We start from the raw sequence: 18950 nt of genomic DNA on the forward strand, positions 1-18950 counted from the left end.
GTCCAGTTTTTATGGACGATATTATGGAGAAGAGTTTTTTTATTGGGACAAAAGTGATTAACGCAAACGGGTGTGATTGGGTTTTATCTATTGCTAAGAACGACCGACGCGAAAAAATTAAATTCGTTTATGTTGAAAGTCACAAACGGCAAACTGATCAGCAAACACCGACGTCTAACGGCAATTATGAATGGTTGAATTTTGTAACAGCAAACGGAAAGTCAAATCGGATTTTATGTAACTCTCTGATCCGCAACGTCACTCAAAATATTGTTGATTGGGGTTTTTATGATAATGTTCACAAATACTTTGATCCTTTACACTTATTTTGATATATATTTTTGTACCACTGTCACACAAGGTTTATTTATTGTTATTTTACAACAAATATTGTCCATTTAATATGTTGATTTTATGAGATCCGGATGTTTCTTAGAATGATCTCTAATTTTGACATAACTAAAAAACACACGTTGTTTTCTAGAAAAACTAGAAACGATACCAAAATTAAGGTGAAGTTGCGGGTCAGGAACGTAACGTTTATGTTTCGTAAATACACGAATTGAACTTTATGTTAAGTATCGTGGGTGTCGCCATGGCTTAATGCTAATAAAAAGCTCGCTCATATCGCAAATTCAAACGAATGTTTAGATATTTTCAAACATAATCTCAATGAATTTTCATTACACATCACCATAAATGTAACTTGGGTAGACTACACTGAAACTGGGTCCCAAGAAAGAAGAGTTTGATTGATTATTTCAAATTATTTATATTCACCTGATTTGGTTGCTTCCGATTACTTTCTGTACCCAAACTTATGAAAAGAACTAGATACAAACAAATTAAGAGGTGATAGCAGAGACAAGCAGGTATTTTGTGTGAAATTATTTTGCATGGTTTCAAAAATTTTATAGTAACTTTTTTATTCAAAAGTCACTCTACCGTCAAACCGTCCTTGTTGTAAGATTATTTAACCTTGATAAACTAGTTTCCAGGTAACGAGTTTCTAAACAAAAAGTTTATGATAACTGTCTAAATATCGAATCTACTACATAGTTTTTTTTATTGAGAATATTCCGTATTTATTCATAGAATCAATTGTTATGGTTGATACCATGAAAATGAAAACAAACTTATCGGTTTTAAAATTAATTAAATGTGTTACTGTTGAACATGAGATTGTGGCGCGTTTTACCTTATCACAGTAAAATGGTTTTAATGATAACAAAACAATTAATAATGCAATTAAACGACTAATTATATTTTATTAACGTTATTATAAAAAATATATATATATATATATATATATATATATATATATATATTTATAACCAAAAATCAAGAAAAGTTTTCTATTATTTAACTTGAAATAATCTCCAGATTTTTTTCCGGAAAAAATCCAAGTAAATTGAACACGAACCTAACTTAACCTATCCTAACCTAACCATTTTTAAATTAAAAGGCTTTTTCGTGGAAAATTCAAAATACGTAATTTTTAAAAAGTTTTCTTTCAATTTTTGTTAAATATTTTATATAATATTGTAAAACCTTAGATGTTGCTGATAGTTTTTCGTTTTGCCTTAATGATAATAATTATTCAAAAGTTCGTATGTTTGCCCATTTGTAGGACTCACTTCGGCAGATCAAATTTTCATGTGCGTCCGGACCGATCGCGGAAGTAACCGGGTGTTTCACGGACGCATGTGATGGGACATTGTACTAAATGGAAGTGAACACACGACCCGGAAGATCGCTCAGCGCGTGTGCAACACTTTAGTCTTGAATCCTCAAATAGTAGATACATTTTCAGAAATCATCTTATAACGGATTTAGTGCCGATTTAGTGTAAATTCACAAGGGCGATCTCTTCCTTTAAACCTAAATGGGTAGTTACGTGCATGTTTTTATCAAATGGACATAGCAAATTTGTGTTCCAAGCTATCGCATTAGCAGCAATTGATAATGCAACTGCTACAATTAGTAAGAAATTAGGGCGATCGATGAGCTTTGACATATTTATCGATACTACACTAACTCAGTATGTTCGGTTGGTTCAGAACTACAAGTACCACTATAAAGCTGAGTATTCTTGTTCGCCATCTTGTGTGTAGCAAACATCTTTGTAGACGTTGACTTCAATATTTATATTTAATCTGAAGTATTCCAGTTTTCTTCGATACTAAAAGTTAAAATTTGTGTATCATACCGCAAAATTGATCTGGGATTGTAAGTCAAAAAACTACATAACCTTTGTGTTTCATAGCGTCTGATATACACTACCAATCAAAACTTTTTGCCTACGCCAAAATCCATTCAATAAATTTAAAAATAATACACATTAACAAATTTTTCTTTCATATTGTCAAACAAAGGTCGAAACGGTGTCTTAGAAACTAAAAATAATCGTGTCCGTTATTTTTTTACTTTATATATGTTTCATTTAGTCGGTAAGTGCGACAAGTTTGTACTTCTGGAACCAAGACCTTTTTTTGTGCAGTTCGTATACGAATTGTTTTCGTTCTCGCAAATTCAGACTTTTTAAAGTTTGAAATGGACAAAACTAAGAAACTACCGGTTGAAACACGTACACTAATCGCAAATCTTCATTGTCTAAGAAAAAGTAACGTTGGATCATTCGAAAGCAAAAATTAAGGAAAAACCGCCTTATATGTCGAAGAAAAAACCACTGTTTCACAAAAGCAACGCACCGATTCACAAGTCAATGGCAACGATGGTTAAATTGAACGAAATACACTTGCTTCCTCATCCACCGTATAATCCAGATTTGGCTATAATAACAATAGGTATCAACAAAATAGAATTTTTAAACCAAAGCCCGATCGTTAATATCAAACTAGGAGTTCACCACACCACCCTGGAGGCGATGCTGGTGATAACATAAATTGTCAAGTTCATTCAGAATAACTTCATAATAAATTTTGGGTCGATTTGATTATAAAGCAATTATAACGAGAAACTTTTAACATTATCGTTTAATGGGGTTTCTATAATCTTTTTTCCAATCTTTTGACATTTCTACAATTTTATTTATTTTTTATTTCGACGTTAAATAAAATCCATTATTTAGTGAAATAATGTTTAATCAAATCCCCTGTAATGATATATTTCTTATCTCTATATCACCTTTGGAGTTTGGTTTTCGTTTTTTGTTCCATCGAATTTTGTACTGCTACTTTGAACCTATTATGATTGTCACGTCTCACTTATATCAACTTCAATTCTGATAATTAAGTTTGTTGTCTACGATCGTCACGAGTGCGGTTTCACTCGTCGAAAGATTTATGATTTCACAGTGTAATTTTAAATTCTTATCAATTTTATGAGTAATTAATATTTTCTACGTTGATAATTACTTATAATGGAAGTTTTTATCTATTCATAGAGAGGTAGTAACAATTTTGAATTTGCGAAGGACATGGTGATTTTATAGAATAAACATCGATATCGAAAACCAGCAAATAGATTGCGATTTTAGACACCAAGAAAAAGAGACATGATAGTCTGCGCTTTCTGGGCATGCAGGAGAACCTTCCGTTGCGCATGGGGAATTTCACCTAAGATCCTCCACTGGTCAAACCCCTTCTCACGTACGAGGCCACCATCTGGTGATCTTATTTGGCTCCAGGATGGACGATTTCGCCGAAGCAAGCTTCTGCGGAGGACACCTCAAAAATAAGAGAATGTTTGTTGCGTGAGGAAACTGCAATCTTCCAACCGGGGTATTCGCTGTGATGGAAGAAGAAGTCAGCAGAATTGAAGTACAAGCTCAGAGGATATATTCTAGGCTTGTGCTGGAGGGTAATGAAGCCCTAGAAGCAAGATCCAAGGGTACATGGTCGCTCGGGTACCAATGAAGCGGACTCGATCACCAGATTGGAATCGACAAATCTACTAACGTGCCAAGGCAGGCTCTGAAATAAAGGCACCTGGCATGAGACGAACTAAGGCACACATAGTTAGATCTTCTGTCTGTCTTACCAAACATTCACTCATCTCAAATATGTGCGAAATTCGGCTGGTAACAGTGAGCATCACAGACGACCCGAAGTGCCGCTGGTATTCAGACCACGTCATCTGTAAGTGTCCAGCACTCATACGGGCGCGGTTCAAACACTTGGGACAACCTTACAGTTTGCCTAGTAATGTCAAAAGGTTTAATTAAAGGACATGGTCCTTTAGTAATTTCAAGAGGGGAACGACGAGCCTATCAGAAGGCATTTGGTCCTTGGCCGCCCACTATTCTACTATCGATTGATTGATTGTCTTGGTAAATTTATGATTTTTTCCTGATATTTTGAAAGGTTGGAAGGTTCCTCCAAGATATCAGAACAATGGAAAATGAGATCCAGTCATGATGATTACTGCTGGTTTTTTTATATATCAGAAAGACACAGTTTTTTTCTAACCACTTTTATATTTAGAGAGGTTCATTCTAAGGTAATATGCTATACGGCTATATGTTCCAGCAAGAAGTTTTCTTGTCGACTTTCCTAAATCTTAATTTCTTATAATTGGGAAGCAAAAACATTTTGCAAGTATTAATAAACATAACAGTTTCCGCCTAACATTAATTAAATTGTTATAAACATTTTTATTTTATTTTATACTAGAACAATACTCAAATATACTTAAGTACAATACTAAATTAAAAGCAAGTTTCTCTCACCTATAACCCATTCTAAATGTACCGGCAATATACACTCGCGAAGTACTAAATGATATTTTTTGGATTCTATCTACTATACTTACATCGTACTGCCAGAATCTTATCTTTAATTTAAAGAACTTGAGTTTTGATAGAAGAGACAAAAAAATTTAAGGTAAATAATGAAACCAAATAAAAAAAAAGATCAAGGTCAATGTGGTCGCCAAGGAGATACATAAGTATCTTTATAATCTCAGTTGAACAGGCGATTTTTTTATTTGATTGCAATTGTAATACCTTGAACATGATAAAATTGGGTTCGACGTAAATTCAAATCTTCCCATGTTACGGAAAACATGGCAACTTTCATTAAATTCAAAGATTATCAAATTAAAAATTATACATACACCAACTTTTCAAAATTATTAGTTACAAAAACAACGATTAGATACCTAATAAAATTATTGGTAACATCAAAATAATGTAATGTTTTATCTTATTTATTTACACTCTTTCTATTCGTGAAGTGAGTTTATAAACACCTAACTAACATATAATTAATTCAAATTCTTCGGTTACTTTTCTATGACTATTTATTATAAATTAACTAACACAGCGCTAACAAACTCATTTATATGTACAAAAAGAAATTTTAGAAAATAAGACCTTCCTAGAAATTATGTCAAAAGAAACAATGCAAACAAATCGTGCGCCATGATAAAAAAAATTTATAAAAACAAACATCAAAGTAATTCCGCGGTATATCAAACTTGCCGCCCCTTCGCCGAATTTTAGAACTACATTATAGCCGGACAAGATCGTAACAATAAGATTAAAACAATAAATAAATCATCTTGTCAAAGCAACAATCAGTTGTGATATTCCACACTAAACTATTCAATTTACAGAAGCAGATTTTGGATAGGAGCCATCATATTATCATTCGGCCGCCTCTATATGTTGAATTTCAAATAGTTTCTCAAATATTAATATTACTAAATTATTTCTATGTAGTTAGGTAAGGAAAACATAATATTGAAGAAATCAGTACCGTAGGGAATATATTTCTCTTTAATAAATAAAAAATTAAGAAAAAGCTACAACTTCGTCTGATTTTACATATTATTATTTATGTATGGAATAATAAGTTTTTTAAAATATCTCATGTCCATGTCACTAAAGTTAGCAGAGCAATATGAGCAGACAGAGAAAACAATATGCGGAAAATTAAGTGCCATGTTACGAAAACTTCCAATGTGCAAGTTTTTGAGAAATTGGCTGTTCTGCTGACTTTATTAAAAAGTTAACAAAGCAATGCAAGTTAAATATGCAAAATCAATAGATAATTAAAGTAAAATGCTTCCATAATCAAATGCTCCGTTGTTCAATGATTCTTGGACGAGTGGCCTCGTTAGTGCCTGTATAATTAGTGCTCCAGAATTGATTAATTTTTCTCAACGCACTCATAAAAATACAGCTTCTTTTGCGGAGAAAATTCGCTTTATATCCTACTTTTTCGTGTCAACTCCAAAACATTCATTTTTTTTAATTGAAGACCTATCGAGTCCACCAATCTTCATAACTTCGCCAATGACAGTGATCTGCCGAGAAACCTCGGAAAAAGTCATTTTCTAAAGACGGAACAGCCAATTTCTCAAAAACTTGAACAGTGGAAAATTTTATAATATGGCACTTAATTTTCCGCATATTGTTTTTTTTGTGTGCTCATATTGCTCATCCAATTTTAGTGACATCGTACCCCTGCCCCAACAGTAGCATTTAAATCCAAAAATTAGAAAAATTGCACTATTATTGCTAGAAAATTGAAAAATCTTAAGTTACGTCATGTCAGTTACTGTTGCGGAAACTTTGTAAGTTTAGGAGTTATCTTCCGAGAAGTGAAAAATGAAGTTAGAATTAATTCCAAACGCTTATTAATCGATAGTTTGTTGAGTTACGACACTATTTGAGCGGAGATGCGACATGGCAGCGAAATGTAGAAGAAAATACAATCGACGGAAAAAGTTATTAACGACCGAAATGGAGTGGAAAAGAGCAGTGTGCAAATCCAGGAGGAATAGGATGAGAAATGACAGAGCAAGGGAGATAGCAAGCAACACATTAAATGATGACTTCAAACTCAAACAACCAATCAACCAATATGGTCCTGGACAAAGAACTTCAGAGAACAGAATACCTAAGCAGGTGGATACCACAAGGGAAAAAGAGAAGAGGACGATCAAGAAGAAGCTAGAAAGAGGGTAAGGAAATGCAGGAGAGGGACTAAGAGAAGAGCTAGGTAGGATGGAGACAAATCGCGGTTAGATATCGGAATGTTTTCCACATTCAACACCAAGGTCTCGAAATATATCCAAAGTGTCTTTCTTAATCAACAAATTAATTCATGAACCATCTGGACTAATAGCCGAAACATAACGAAAATTCTGGAATTTTTATGCAGGAATATTCTAAGGAGTGAGCGTTATAAAATAAATTATAGACACAGGATGATAATTTAACATTTCATTTGCCACGTTTCAGATTATTTTTTGTTGGTAGTTTTTAATGTGATCTTCAGAGATGCAAGCACATCGGACCCTTTCAAGTGAATATTTGAAATGAAATACTTTTTATTTCATTGTTAAGAATCATGTACGTTTGTTGTTGTAAAAGGTTTGTTCTTGGTAGTTGCACTGGACCAGTGCAAGCCAGTTCATGAGTGTATAGAATTGGTTCAATCGGATATATAGAACGATATAGTGCAGAGATCAATGGAGCATTTGTTGATTGTTGAATTTGAGATTATTTGATGTGATTCAAGCCTTGTAGTATTAACAATAATTTTGATATTTTACATTCATCTGATGACGAAGATGTAGTACCACCGTTTCCAGATTACACTTATTGCACGGCACTGGCTGAACTGACTTTAGACCCAGTGCCAGCTGTACAGTGAACTGGATGAACTAGTACTCTTACACTGCTACTAAGAACATCAACACAAGCGCTGGTTCTGCTACAAAGAACGCTTTGTGTACATTTCCCGAATTAGTTCTGTCAGTGCAGCTACCAAGAACAAACCTATAGTAAAATCGGTGGAAGTCTTAAATCACGTAACTCAATCTACGATTTTTCGAGCACATATTTTTTACAAACTATTTTCTTCTATCAATAGAAATCAAACGTAGTAGTTTCATTGAAAATTAAAATGGCAGTACGGAAGACAATAAAAGATAGAGAAAATCGAATATATCCATATTTTTATCAAAAGAATATTGCTAAATATATTGGTGTTAACTATATAAATAAAATATAAAGAATTGAAAAAGTTGAATATCTTTTAATTCCAGTTTTTAAAAGTTTTGAATATTAACCATAAGGATTATTTCTACTGGAATTTTGATTTGACTCATATGAATATTGACGTTTTAGTCGCGTGATGCTGTTTGTGTTGTAATTATATGTGAAAAATCCTCAATAGTGGTACACCAACGAGTTACAAGGTGTATTTGAACATAAATTAATCATATCCAAGATTTACTCAAATAATTAGGCTTGATGGAAACTTATTTCAAAATCTTGGTTCCGAATAGATTTTTTAATAGATTAATCTCAACCTATCATCTATATATACCAGAGCTTTTGAACAAAAAAAAAGTTTGAAATTCAATTAAGCACTAACCATCTAGACCACTTGAATATTTCTCCTATTAAATATATTCAAAATTAACGTGGAAACACAAATTTCAATTTAATTTTCATATTCTAACAAAGTTTTATATGGTTGATAGTTTTAATTTGTTAATAATGTTTTGTTTTATTTGATCTTGTTCATTGCAAAGTCAATATATAATATTTTTTAAAGCGAAATTTTGGGATGAATTTACCCTGTTTGATATTTCTTCAATCTCTGAATTTATTCTGGTATTTTAGCGAAATCACTTTGCAGAAACGTCATTAATTTTCCTCACTTGCACGTGCTCCTATAAAGGAATTGCCTATTTCAAAAAATGACGCATCAATGTGAATGAATCGACCCACACTGGTCTACATGTCACAATTTAAACCTCATTAAGACTTAAACTGTAACAGCACAACCTTTGGACTTCGAACTGTTGGAACGACTAAAATATAATAATAATGATAATTTTAAATGAGAAATTTCCTTTCATGTCGACAGTCAAATTTAGAACAAGGGGATGTATAAGGGTCTGATAATATTAATTCCATAATTTATTTCAGAATTAGTATTGTGGCAGCATCATGATTGTTTTAGATTGTTATAAATATTTATCATCGCGAATTTGATTGCATTTCAGTATATTATTTCAATTTCTTGAGAAAACAACCATTTAATCAATTTAACTTTATTCTATATCACAAAATTCTTATTTAATCCTATGTCGGCACTCATACCAAATTTAGAAATGAAAAATAATGTTTACTCCCCGTATAAAATTCGGTAACATCAGTCCATGTGGACTCATCATCCCCACTGTTCACCCATAAAACATCGAATCGTAAACATAAATGCATTTCTATTGGCCGACACTGTCGGTACATTATTTTTTCGAAATATTACTGCCAGAAAGTCTGCGATAAACGTGGCGTGGCTTGGTGAGATTAATTTAATTCATAAATTCCTTCAAATAAACAGAAATATGACGTTCTTTAGACTGCATCTGTCTAAATAACGGCGTATAATGCCGTCCAATTTATGATGATTCGATTGCCTTGTAACGAATACTTTCTCGCATAAGATATACATATTTTTTAAAGTATTTATAAAAATGATAAATTTATAAAATGAGGTATCTACGCCTATGGTAGATTAAACAAAATTGTCGGCAAGGGTTTTTATAATCTGCAATTGATATAGGAAGAACCATACCTGAAAGAGCATTTGAAATACAGCAGGAATAAAATTAAAAATATTATATAGATATGAAAATGGGATTAGATATAATCGCTTATTGCTTTATTTTCTTGAAATTGTATTAATGGAATTGATAGTGCTATTAGCTGAAATCAAAAATCTTATGGATTTAAATTTGTTCAGAGATATCCAATTGTGCAAACTGATGTAATAAATTTATAAGGATAAAAAAATCAAGTCACCTTGGAGCTGAGTAAATATGTGATATGTAAAATGTTCCTATTCCAAAAGGCATAATTCTTTTTTTATAATATCTAAATTATGTTAAAAACATGTTAAATGGGTAGTTAAAACTTTTAATTAAGGTAAATTCCATTAACATGCCTCAAGTATTGCAAAATCTAAAATAGTGACATTGATCTTTGCTGTTAATTAAGCTTAACCATGGCAAAATTAAACTAATAAATTAAATTACTAATTGAAGGACACTGAAATGGTACTTGTAGTTCTTGCAGAAAATTAACAGTGAATTCAAATTAAAATTAAACTAAGAGTTCGCCAACTTTCAACTTCATAGTGTAATTCTTTAATTTTGTGAGGTTATGAGCACATAAAAGTCAGGTCAGTCTATATTGGTGGTATTGTTTTGTTTACATCCTTGTTCTTTGGTTATTGCGCCGATTTCCGCCGTGGTATTTTATTATATAAAACTAATATCAAGAACATAGGAAAAAGTCTGGAAGTCAGCAATGTCCTTTAGATGATGGAACACTGATGATCGATGTCGGGAGCTTTCCACATTTGTATGACTAAAAGGAGCCATATAGGGAATTTGTATTGGTTAACCAGTAATTTATAATTATCCTTAATTTACTGTATAAACCAAAAAATTGCCACCAAGAAAGTTTAGTTTAATGTTAATTTAATTTGACTGCAAGCTTTAATTTAAATAATTTTAAACGAAAAATATATTTTTTCCAATTATTTAGATCATTGAAGATAATATACTCTTTACTTTTATTTAAATATGAAATAGGTAAAGATTCGCTGAAGCTCGTAAATATTTTTTTCATTGACGTGTTTAAATAAAACTAAGACTGGCAAGACCAAATGTTTCCTATAAATACATTTTCTTACGAGCATCTACATGTTTATATAAAATATTAAAATTATTGTGTGATGCATTCTTCTGTCGTTTGTGTCTATTCATTGTATTTTCCCAGAAGACATTAATATACCCTTCTTAGCAAATGATTACAGAATTAAAATTTCTATCAGGTAAAGCATATTATAATTTTATTACAAATTAGTTTTTATCAACAATAATTTTTAATGTAATATTTATGGATAAAATTAATTTAACACGCCACGATTTCGTTGACATCTAGACCGGAGAAACATAAAACATAACCTATCTCAATCGGTTTGTCAAACCTGATTAATAACGAGTATCAATTGAAACTGAAAAGCATTACAAACAAATACGTATAAAAACAATTCAACAACTTTAAACGATATAAATGATCACTTATTTTGAAATACATAATATCAATCTAGTTACATAAAGTGTTTTACTTACCCAAGATAATTCGCAGCTTATTGAAAGGAAAACACTAAAAACTGATAGTGAATATTTATGAAAAATTTGAGGACACACACAGTCTATCAATTTAAACCCATATAAGAAACTGACACTACTTGAATGACCGTCCTTAGTAAAAAATAGAATATGCCGTTTGTCGTACCCGTATTTTTGGTCAGAATGTCTCTCAATCTCATGGCCAATAAGAACAAAACGTATTTAGGAGGGAGAGTGGCGTGATGTTATACGTCACCATGCACTATGGAATCAAATCGATATTTTTATTTTGATATTTAACTCTTTTCCTCTCCTTTATATTTTCAATATTCATAATTATTACTCATTAAGATATCCCATTCTGTTTTATATATAAATTAAGGAGAGCGATTACTAAAAATGATAATTGTTCATTAACATTCCAACAACGTTGCCGCGTAAATTTTAAATTTTGAGACTGTTGTGAAAGTTGCCGCCTAAATGTTTTTAATCCGCCCAGCTTTAAAAAATGTTTCAAAATATAAAAACGGAAAAACATTGTTTTTAATATTTTTATTATCATAAAATAAAAATGTATTGAACAAAGTGAAATGGATATATTTATAACATTAATTTTTAATTGTTTCAAGATTTTTTATTATCGCAAGTCAATGCCCTAATCTAATATTATGCAACCATCATAACATTATTTCTGAAGATGTGATGATTTCATTTTAACATCATGTGGGGTGTCCGTCGGGAAGGTATACTACTTTCTTTTGCCACAATTTTGGTAAACATTAGTGTTAACAGTTCATATTTGGCAGTCGTGGAGTAGAGACGTGGCAAATTTATTATGGAAAAATATTCGGTAAACCAACGTGTAGATATAGTTTTGCAGTAAAGATGTTTGTCAAGAAATGAAGCTTTAACTACAGAGGGTGTTTCATAAATAGTGTTGGTTTCCAATGTTGACTTTGTTTAATTGAGTTCTGATTCTTCTTTTGTTCTATTTGAAACGTATATGATACTACTGAAACCGCATCGGCAGTTAATTTGCCCCTTTAAAAACCAAATTTCTAATCGGATAGATCGCCATTAACTTCCACTGCTGTTTGAAGCCTAGTCTAGCATTCACAGAAGCCGATTTCATGTGCGTAGTTTTGGTCCCCTTTTGCTTTGGCTATAAGAACTAGATTCTGCTTTTCTATCTTTCTGGGAAAGTCCCAATTTTAAGATATGTATTATACAGGTGAAGTAGTAATGAGGGAACGAATTTGAGGAATTTCTGGGGGAATACCATTTGGCCCTGGCGCGCTCTGGTTTTTTCGTAGATTGCATCGCTATTGTTATTTCTTCTTCTGATCCGAGGTTTTCCGTCTTCAAAGACAAAGACTTCTATTTACCAAATTGCTGCAACTATCGTCTCCATCATCGTTGATTTTGCATTCATCTTTACGTCTATCTACTTCATCCCAGTTGTTTATTTTCCTTTCTCTTTGTGTTCTCTTTTGTAAACGTTGGGGCCCTCTTCTCAGATTCGCGATTTCATAGGTCCACCAATAAGCAGATCTGAATTTTTCATCTGTTTTCCTTGGTACTGAATTTGCGTATGTGTTCTTGAAAAGATCCATGGTTGCTTCTACTACATTCTTCGTTGGAAGATTCTCTAGAGCTTATTTTTCTTTCTGGATATGTTCGAATTTTTTCCTGTCCAGCTTTGGTAAGTTCCATCTTGTGACGCATTTTTGCTTCGAATAATCAATGGAGAACTTATATTTATAGTCATTTAGATTGAATTCTTCCAGGACTAGTCGTTTATAGTTATTACAATTCCCCTCAGACGCGAAGGAGATGGTTGGCATTGTCTTTCTGTTCTTAACGTCATTTAACATCTCTAAACCGAAACTGGATACCATATATAGGATTTATCGCCCTTTCGAGTCAATCTCCACGGATCCCCATTCAAGAGCTCTAAAATTTTATAATACATCCTCCAATTCATTGAGGTAAAGAGTAATGCTGTCTTTTACTGGTGGTAATGGGTTGACAATAGTAACTAATGTATATAATGTTACCGTTCTGATCCATGCAAATCCATTTCCCTTGCCTCTGGTTCTCGTACCCAGATTGCAGTGTTCTGAAGATTTTCCGCAATCTTTATTTTGCTTTTGAATGTATATCACAATTCCTGTTGAAGCTTTAATGCACACAAGTTGAGATACTAAAAAATTTATTTAATCAAATTTTATTACAATAAATACAATTTCATAAATTACTAAATTTAGTAAATGAACATAAAATATTTTATAAATTTTATATGATATATTACAATTTTTTTTATATAAATATAAAAAAAATTTGTGGTTTCCATAAATAAGGATCATCAGAATATTTTTACAACGGAAGTTTTCTTCCGAGTAACCATTTCCTATTTTTTTCCCAAAATTGAGATAATACTAACTAAAATTCAAATTATCATTTTAATGAAATAAAATAATTTAAAAGGCACATTTGTTTCATGTAAAAGTCAAAATAACATATGAAACTAATATATGAAATAATTAGGGAACCACTTAAAAGTTATGAAAGATGTTAAGATGAAACTATTCACAGTGTGAATCCAGATTCCTGTTTATAATGGTTAATAAGTGTAATCGTTACACCTCGTAGTTTTATAACATTTTAAAAACTGAAGATTCATTGAGATGTACCAAAAAAGATTTGCTCACATTGAATTTGCACCTTTTAGTTTCTTTCGGCAGCGGCTCCAAATGATAAAAGACACAATGGGTTTATCTAAACAAGTAGTATCTCGACAGGATCACCACCATGCAAAAGTTGAAAATCTTCTTATAAGACTCATATCTTGTGTCACCTTTTTTTCAATTTTTTCACATACCCAAAAAACAACATTGGATTCTGATGAGCTCATTGGAATTATGCACTACCCTCCAAATAGTAATAGTAGCATCACATTTTTACAACTGCATAGTGAATAATGCACTTTATTGAATAGAAAAGAAACAAATAAAAAATATAATTTAATCATAGGCTCAATCTTGTTTCTAAATTCATGCGACAAAATTCAGAAGGTGAGTGTTCATATAAAATTAAGATGGGTCTTTCCTGTAACAAAATTTTCTGAGTCCACCCATTCCGAGATATCATCCTTAATCATGAGGTGGTGACTGAAATTGTTTTTTTCTAAAATTTCAGTGATGTTAGAAACTTGAATGACTAACTACAGATATTTTTTCAATATTCCTGTTTCATTTCCAGCATTTATTATGAATTATATTACATTTTACAGTTTTTCACTATATAAATAATAAATTATAAAATTGATTCTTATTCTTTGCAACTATTAGTTTTGAAAAAAAATTTAACAATAAAAAATATAGCAAGAAATTTTAGGAAAAAACAATAAAAACTCAATTTGAGTCACCACTTCATGATTAAGGGTGATATCTCAGAAAGACATGGGCTAAGGAAATTTTGTTATGGGAAAGACCCATTTTAATTTCATACAAACAATCACCTCCTGAATTTTATCACATGAATTTAGAAACAACCTGTATATAGAGAGATAATCTATAAATTTCATGAATTGATAACGCCTATTTCATGTTCAAATTAAGAAATTTTAAACAATATAATTTGAACAATTCATAATTATGAAGCAATCGATCACAAATTCAAGAGAACAATAGACCTTAAACTAAGCTACAATGAAGATTTTCCTTTGACAACTATTCATATACAAAACAAATTTCTGATTATTTAGCAAATAAATTTTTGAACTTTAGTAACTTTCTCCTATGTCAGCACGATGTTTTTTGGCAATTTTTCATAAATCACTCACTTTTCACTTGAAATCTATATTATAGAGTTTGGACGTTTTCAATTCCTTCACCAAAATTAATAGACTCGACGACTTCCAGTGTTTCACACAATATTCTTTTTAATATTATCCTTAGTGAGCTATTCAATTGTTCAAAAAATTCTAATGGTTGTGAAAAATTCATCACTAACTTCTTTTGGAAAAATTTGAATTCATATGTTGAGAAGATCTTTGAATATTATTTAGCTTAGACTTAATTCTTGATTCCACATCTGTAAGATTCTGCTGGCTTTTTGATAATTGTCTATGAATAAAGTTTTTATCAAAATCTTCTACTTTATTTTCATCTTTTTCATTTTCCTGTTTATACTTTCTCAAATTATCACTCCTCTCCTTGTCCCTCTTCACAGCATCAACCATCATTTGTTTTCTAATTTCCTCCTTTTCTTTGTCACTCAACTTTTTATTAAGATTCTTTTTTTGTTCGGTTGCTTTAGAGGGTCCAATCTTTTTTTGTACTGTTTTGATTTTTTCAGAAGGTGCTTTTAAAGGAATTTTGGTACCATCTGATCTGACCAGACCAAAAGATTTCTTTTTATAAACGTATTCATCATTATCACTGTCATAATGGGAATATGTTGTTGGTGCTTCTTCTTGTTCTCCTTTTGCATTTTCAGGATTAGAATTTCGAATCATCCTTAATTTTTCCAATATCATTTGGCTTAGGTGATCATTTTCAATGCCTTGTTCCTTTGTATCATTTTCACTAGTACTACTTCTTTTCTTCTTATATTCATAACTTTTACAGCCATTTCTGTCTGAGTTCCTATCACTTGATTCACTCCTTTTACTTTGTTTTTTCTTTATCTTATCATAATCACTTCCAGCGTCACTATTACTTGAACTATCTCTATGTTTCCTGGTTTCTTTTTTGTACTTTTTATTTGCATATTCTCTACTACTTGATCTATCCCTGTGTTTTCTTATTTTATTTCTTTCTATTTTGGATTTTTTCTTCTTGTATTCACTATCACTTGAACTATCCCTTCGTTTTCTTGTTTTATTTTTGCTTTTTTTAGATGCCCTATCTTCATATTCACTACTGCTTGAGCTATCCCTATGAATTCTTGTTTTATTTCTTTCTTTTTTAATTTTTTTCTCTTCATATTCACTAGTGCTCAATCTATCCCTGTTATTTTTTCTCTCTTTTGACCTATGGTATTGCTTTTTAGGATTCAATTTTTCAGATATATGTTTATTAATTCGTCCATTATGTTTTTTTCGCTGAGAATCTTCACTATCTGAACTTGAAGATTTGCCTTTAAGTTTGCTTCTACAATTGTCTTCATCACTATCACTACTACATTTCCCTGCTAAAATATCATCCATATCTTTTTGGGATAGTTTATCTTTAAGTTGATTAAATTTATGCATTAATATGGTATCCAGATGATTTTCTTTTTTTTCATTCTTTAATAAATTAATGGGTATTGAACTACCCTTTAGATATTTTAATTTTTCAAACAACCGCTTGTCCAAATCATCTTCACGATGAGACTTTTTCATTTTCTTCTTTTTCTTTTTCTGGGCTTGTAAAGCTTCCTGGAGTTTTTTTAATTGAATGGGATTTTGTAAAAATTGTCGTCTAGCCTCTTCTTCTTGTTTTTTAATCGCAGCAAGGGGATCTTCTTGTAGTTTTGCAGACAGATCAACCTAAAACAGATACAGTTTAAATATACTCATCTGCCGGTTGATGCAAGGTTGAACAAAATATCTTTATCTTTACATGTTATAGTTTTTTTCATGTTTATGATATTTGCATAATACATATTATTTCAAGTAATTTTTACATTATTTAAGATATTATATTCAATCCAAATATTTGACAAATCAACATGTTCCAACAATATAATGATCACAGTATTTACTTGACTAATTAATGGATAAGTCCAATTAATAGATATACCTGCTTTGTTGAGTAGCACATTTCTTTTCTTTCTATAGTAATACTATTACTTTTGAGAAAAAATTTATGTTTTGAAAAAGTTACTTCCTTGTTACATAAACATTGTTATTTTAAGAAAAATGTTGCATTATTATAATAAATGTATACAAAAATATAGTTACCTGTTCTTCTTGGACAATTTTATTAAAATCTCTAATAGATGGTGGAATGCACTCATGTTCCACATGGTTTTTTGGAGGCGCAATACCAAGTTTTTTTTCTTTCTTTTCATTATTGAGTTGTTCAAATGTTTTATCTACCGATTTTCCCAATAAATATTCTTCTTCGTTAACATGACTGTTAACGCCCTAGAAAAATAAGTAATGAATTAGTTTTATAGTTGCGATGTATCAAATATAAGTATTTATTAGGAATAGATATAATGAAGATAGTACTGACACTTAATAAATCGTAAGAATAATTTGAATAACTTACTTTATACATCCAGTCTAACTTATTCTCATTATTTTCGTTCATTTTTGTTACAACTTATTTAATTGAAAATTATAAACACTATAAAATAACCTAACACAATATTAACAATCTTCTACACTTCACATTGACATAATGCTATTAATCTTCTTTTTTATATTTACAAATATGTTTATCTGTAAGTGAATAACGAAAATAGGTATAGGGGAAAGAAATACAAGTTTTTTACTACAAATAATATATTTTAACAACACAGTTGACTTAAGATACGTTATTTTCCTTTTTTCCAAAATAAATTATAATATAATAAATGATTTTTCTTTCGTAATGGCTATTGATTCATAATCATTAGATTTTGGGATATTTGTGCCACTTTTTAAATTTTTTTAATTATATATATATTATATATAATTTATAATAGTTTTGGGACTTGTGAAATCAATGCGTCGCTTTAGATATCTGTTAATGCTGAGACATGTGAGAAAACACTAGCATTATTTTAAATATGGCATAGAAATATGACGTCAACTTGTTGGCCAACACTTCCTAATAAGTTATAGCGTCAACATATGGCATGAATACCACGGATAAGTTGTTTCGTTGAGCTTATTATTGAAATTAATTATCATTGTTCATAGTCATTATCATAGTTCAAATATGAAGCAAAGAACTATTTTGTTCTAAAAATTCTATTGATTGCAAATATTGAGGAAAAGTAAGATTTAAAAAAGAAGAGAACGGAAGTCACTTGTCAATATATGGAGGGGAGGTATTATAATGTTGTCATTTTCACTCGTTTTATTAAAAATTATAAACATAATTTTACAATTCTTTTAAAATCAATTGCATCGAATGCAGAGAACTTTGAGCAGTAAACATAAGCTTCTAATTTATTTGCCTTATGAGAGAAAACGAAAAGAATTCATAGCTTGCTTTGATGGTGATATGATCTACATTATAATAACATTTGAATTTCGCGCACAATAACATTTAAATTTGTTATTGATATTGGTTGCGTTCGGTAATGCTGTTCGCGGAACAGAGTGCAATATATGTCACGTGATCATATGTTGTACAGATTGATCGTGTAAATCGCCGATGAGTAAAGGAATAATGAAAAAAACTTAACCAAAAATAAGTCAAGACAGCTAGTCAGAACAGTATCTAATGAAGTTTGGATAAACAAGTCGACTCGTTAAATGCTTATTTACAATGGAGAACCAATTCGTATTGAAGCTGTTTATCAATTTTTGAAATCTAGAGGTGGTAAGTATTATACTCAGTCAGTTTTTATGCATTGGGATTACGAATATATACAAAAACAACAGATAACACATAAGTACTAACAACTGTAGAATAAAATTACTAATTGATAAGCATCGAAATGTCAAACTAAACGTCAACAGTCAAAATAAATCTTTCAAGATTCGGAATCACCGAACACGAACCGAACAGTGATATCGAAATAAAGTGGATTGCCGAACGATACCGAACAGTCAGAGCCCTCCGATGTACATAACCGAACGCAGTAATTGATAGTAGTTGAGATTCAGACCTCTAGATGCT

At 31.0% G+C, this 18950-nt stretch overlaps 2 protein-coding genes across 6 annotated transcripts in view; both read right to left on the bottom strand.

Moving 5' to 3' along the window:
• The window catches only part of LOC130441035 (long-chain-fatty-acid--CoA ligase 4), a 46344-nt gene extending 35002 nt beyond the window's left edge, over positions 1 to 11342 (bottom strand). For 2 of the 5 annotated variants that reach the window (XM_056774512.1, XM_056774510.1), the window contains exon 1: positions 11125 to 11314. Coding sequence is in view for 2 of the 5 variants with exons in the window: in XM_056774515.1 (XP_056630493.1) it covers positions 4691 to 4701 (11 nt within the window). In the remaining 3 variants the exon portion in view is untranslated. Of the gene's footprint in view, positions 1 to 4690; positions 4788 to 11124 lie in introns of those variants that run through there. The other 3 variants (XM_056774515.1, XM_056774511.1, XM_056774514.1) reach the window with 2 other exon arrangements.
• A 2128-nt stretch (positions 11343 to 13470) lies between these two features.
• Positions 13471 to 17527, bottom strand: LOC130441249 (peptidyl-prolyl cis-trans isomerase G-like). The gene is made up of 3 exons (XM_056774835.1): positions 17388 to 17527; positions 17075 to 17260; positions 13471 to 16660 (listed from the first exon to the last, which is right to left on the bottom strand). The coding sequence occupies exons 1-3, from the start codon at positions 17427 to 17429 to the stop codon at positions 15134 to 15136; spliced, it is 1755 nt and encodes a 584-aa protein (XP_056630813.1). The 5' UTR covers positions 17430 to 17527; the 3' UTR covers positions 13471 to 15133.
• Positions 17528 to 18950: the final 1423 nt, after the last annotated feature.

This window comes from Diorhabda sublineata, chromosome 3 (genome assembly GCF_026230105.1).
Source record: "Diorhabda sublineata isolate icDioSubl1.1 chromosome 3, icDioSubl1.1, whole genome shotgun sequence".
Lineage (NCBI taxonomy): Eukaryota > Metazoa > Arthropoda > Insecta > Coleoptera > Chrysomelidae > Diorhabda > Diorhabda sublineata.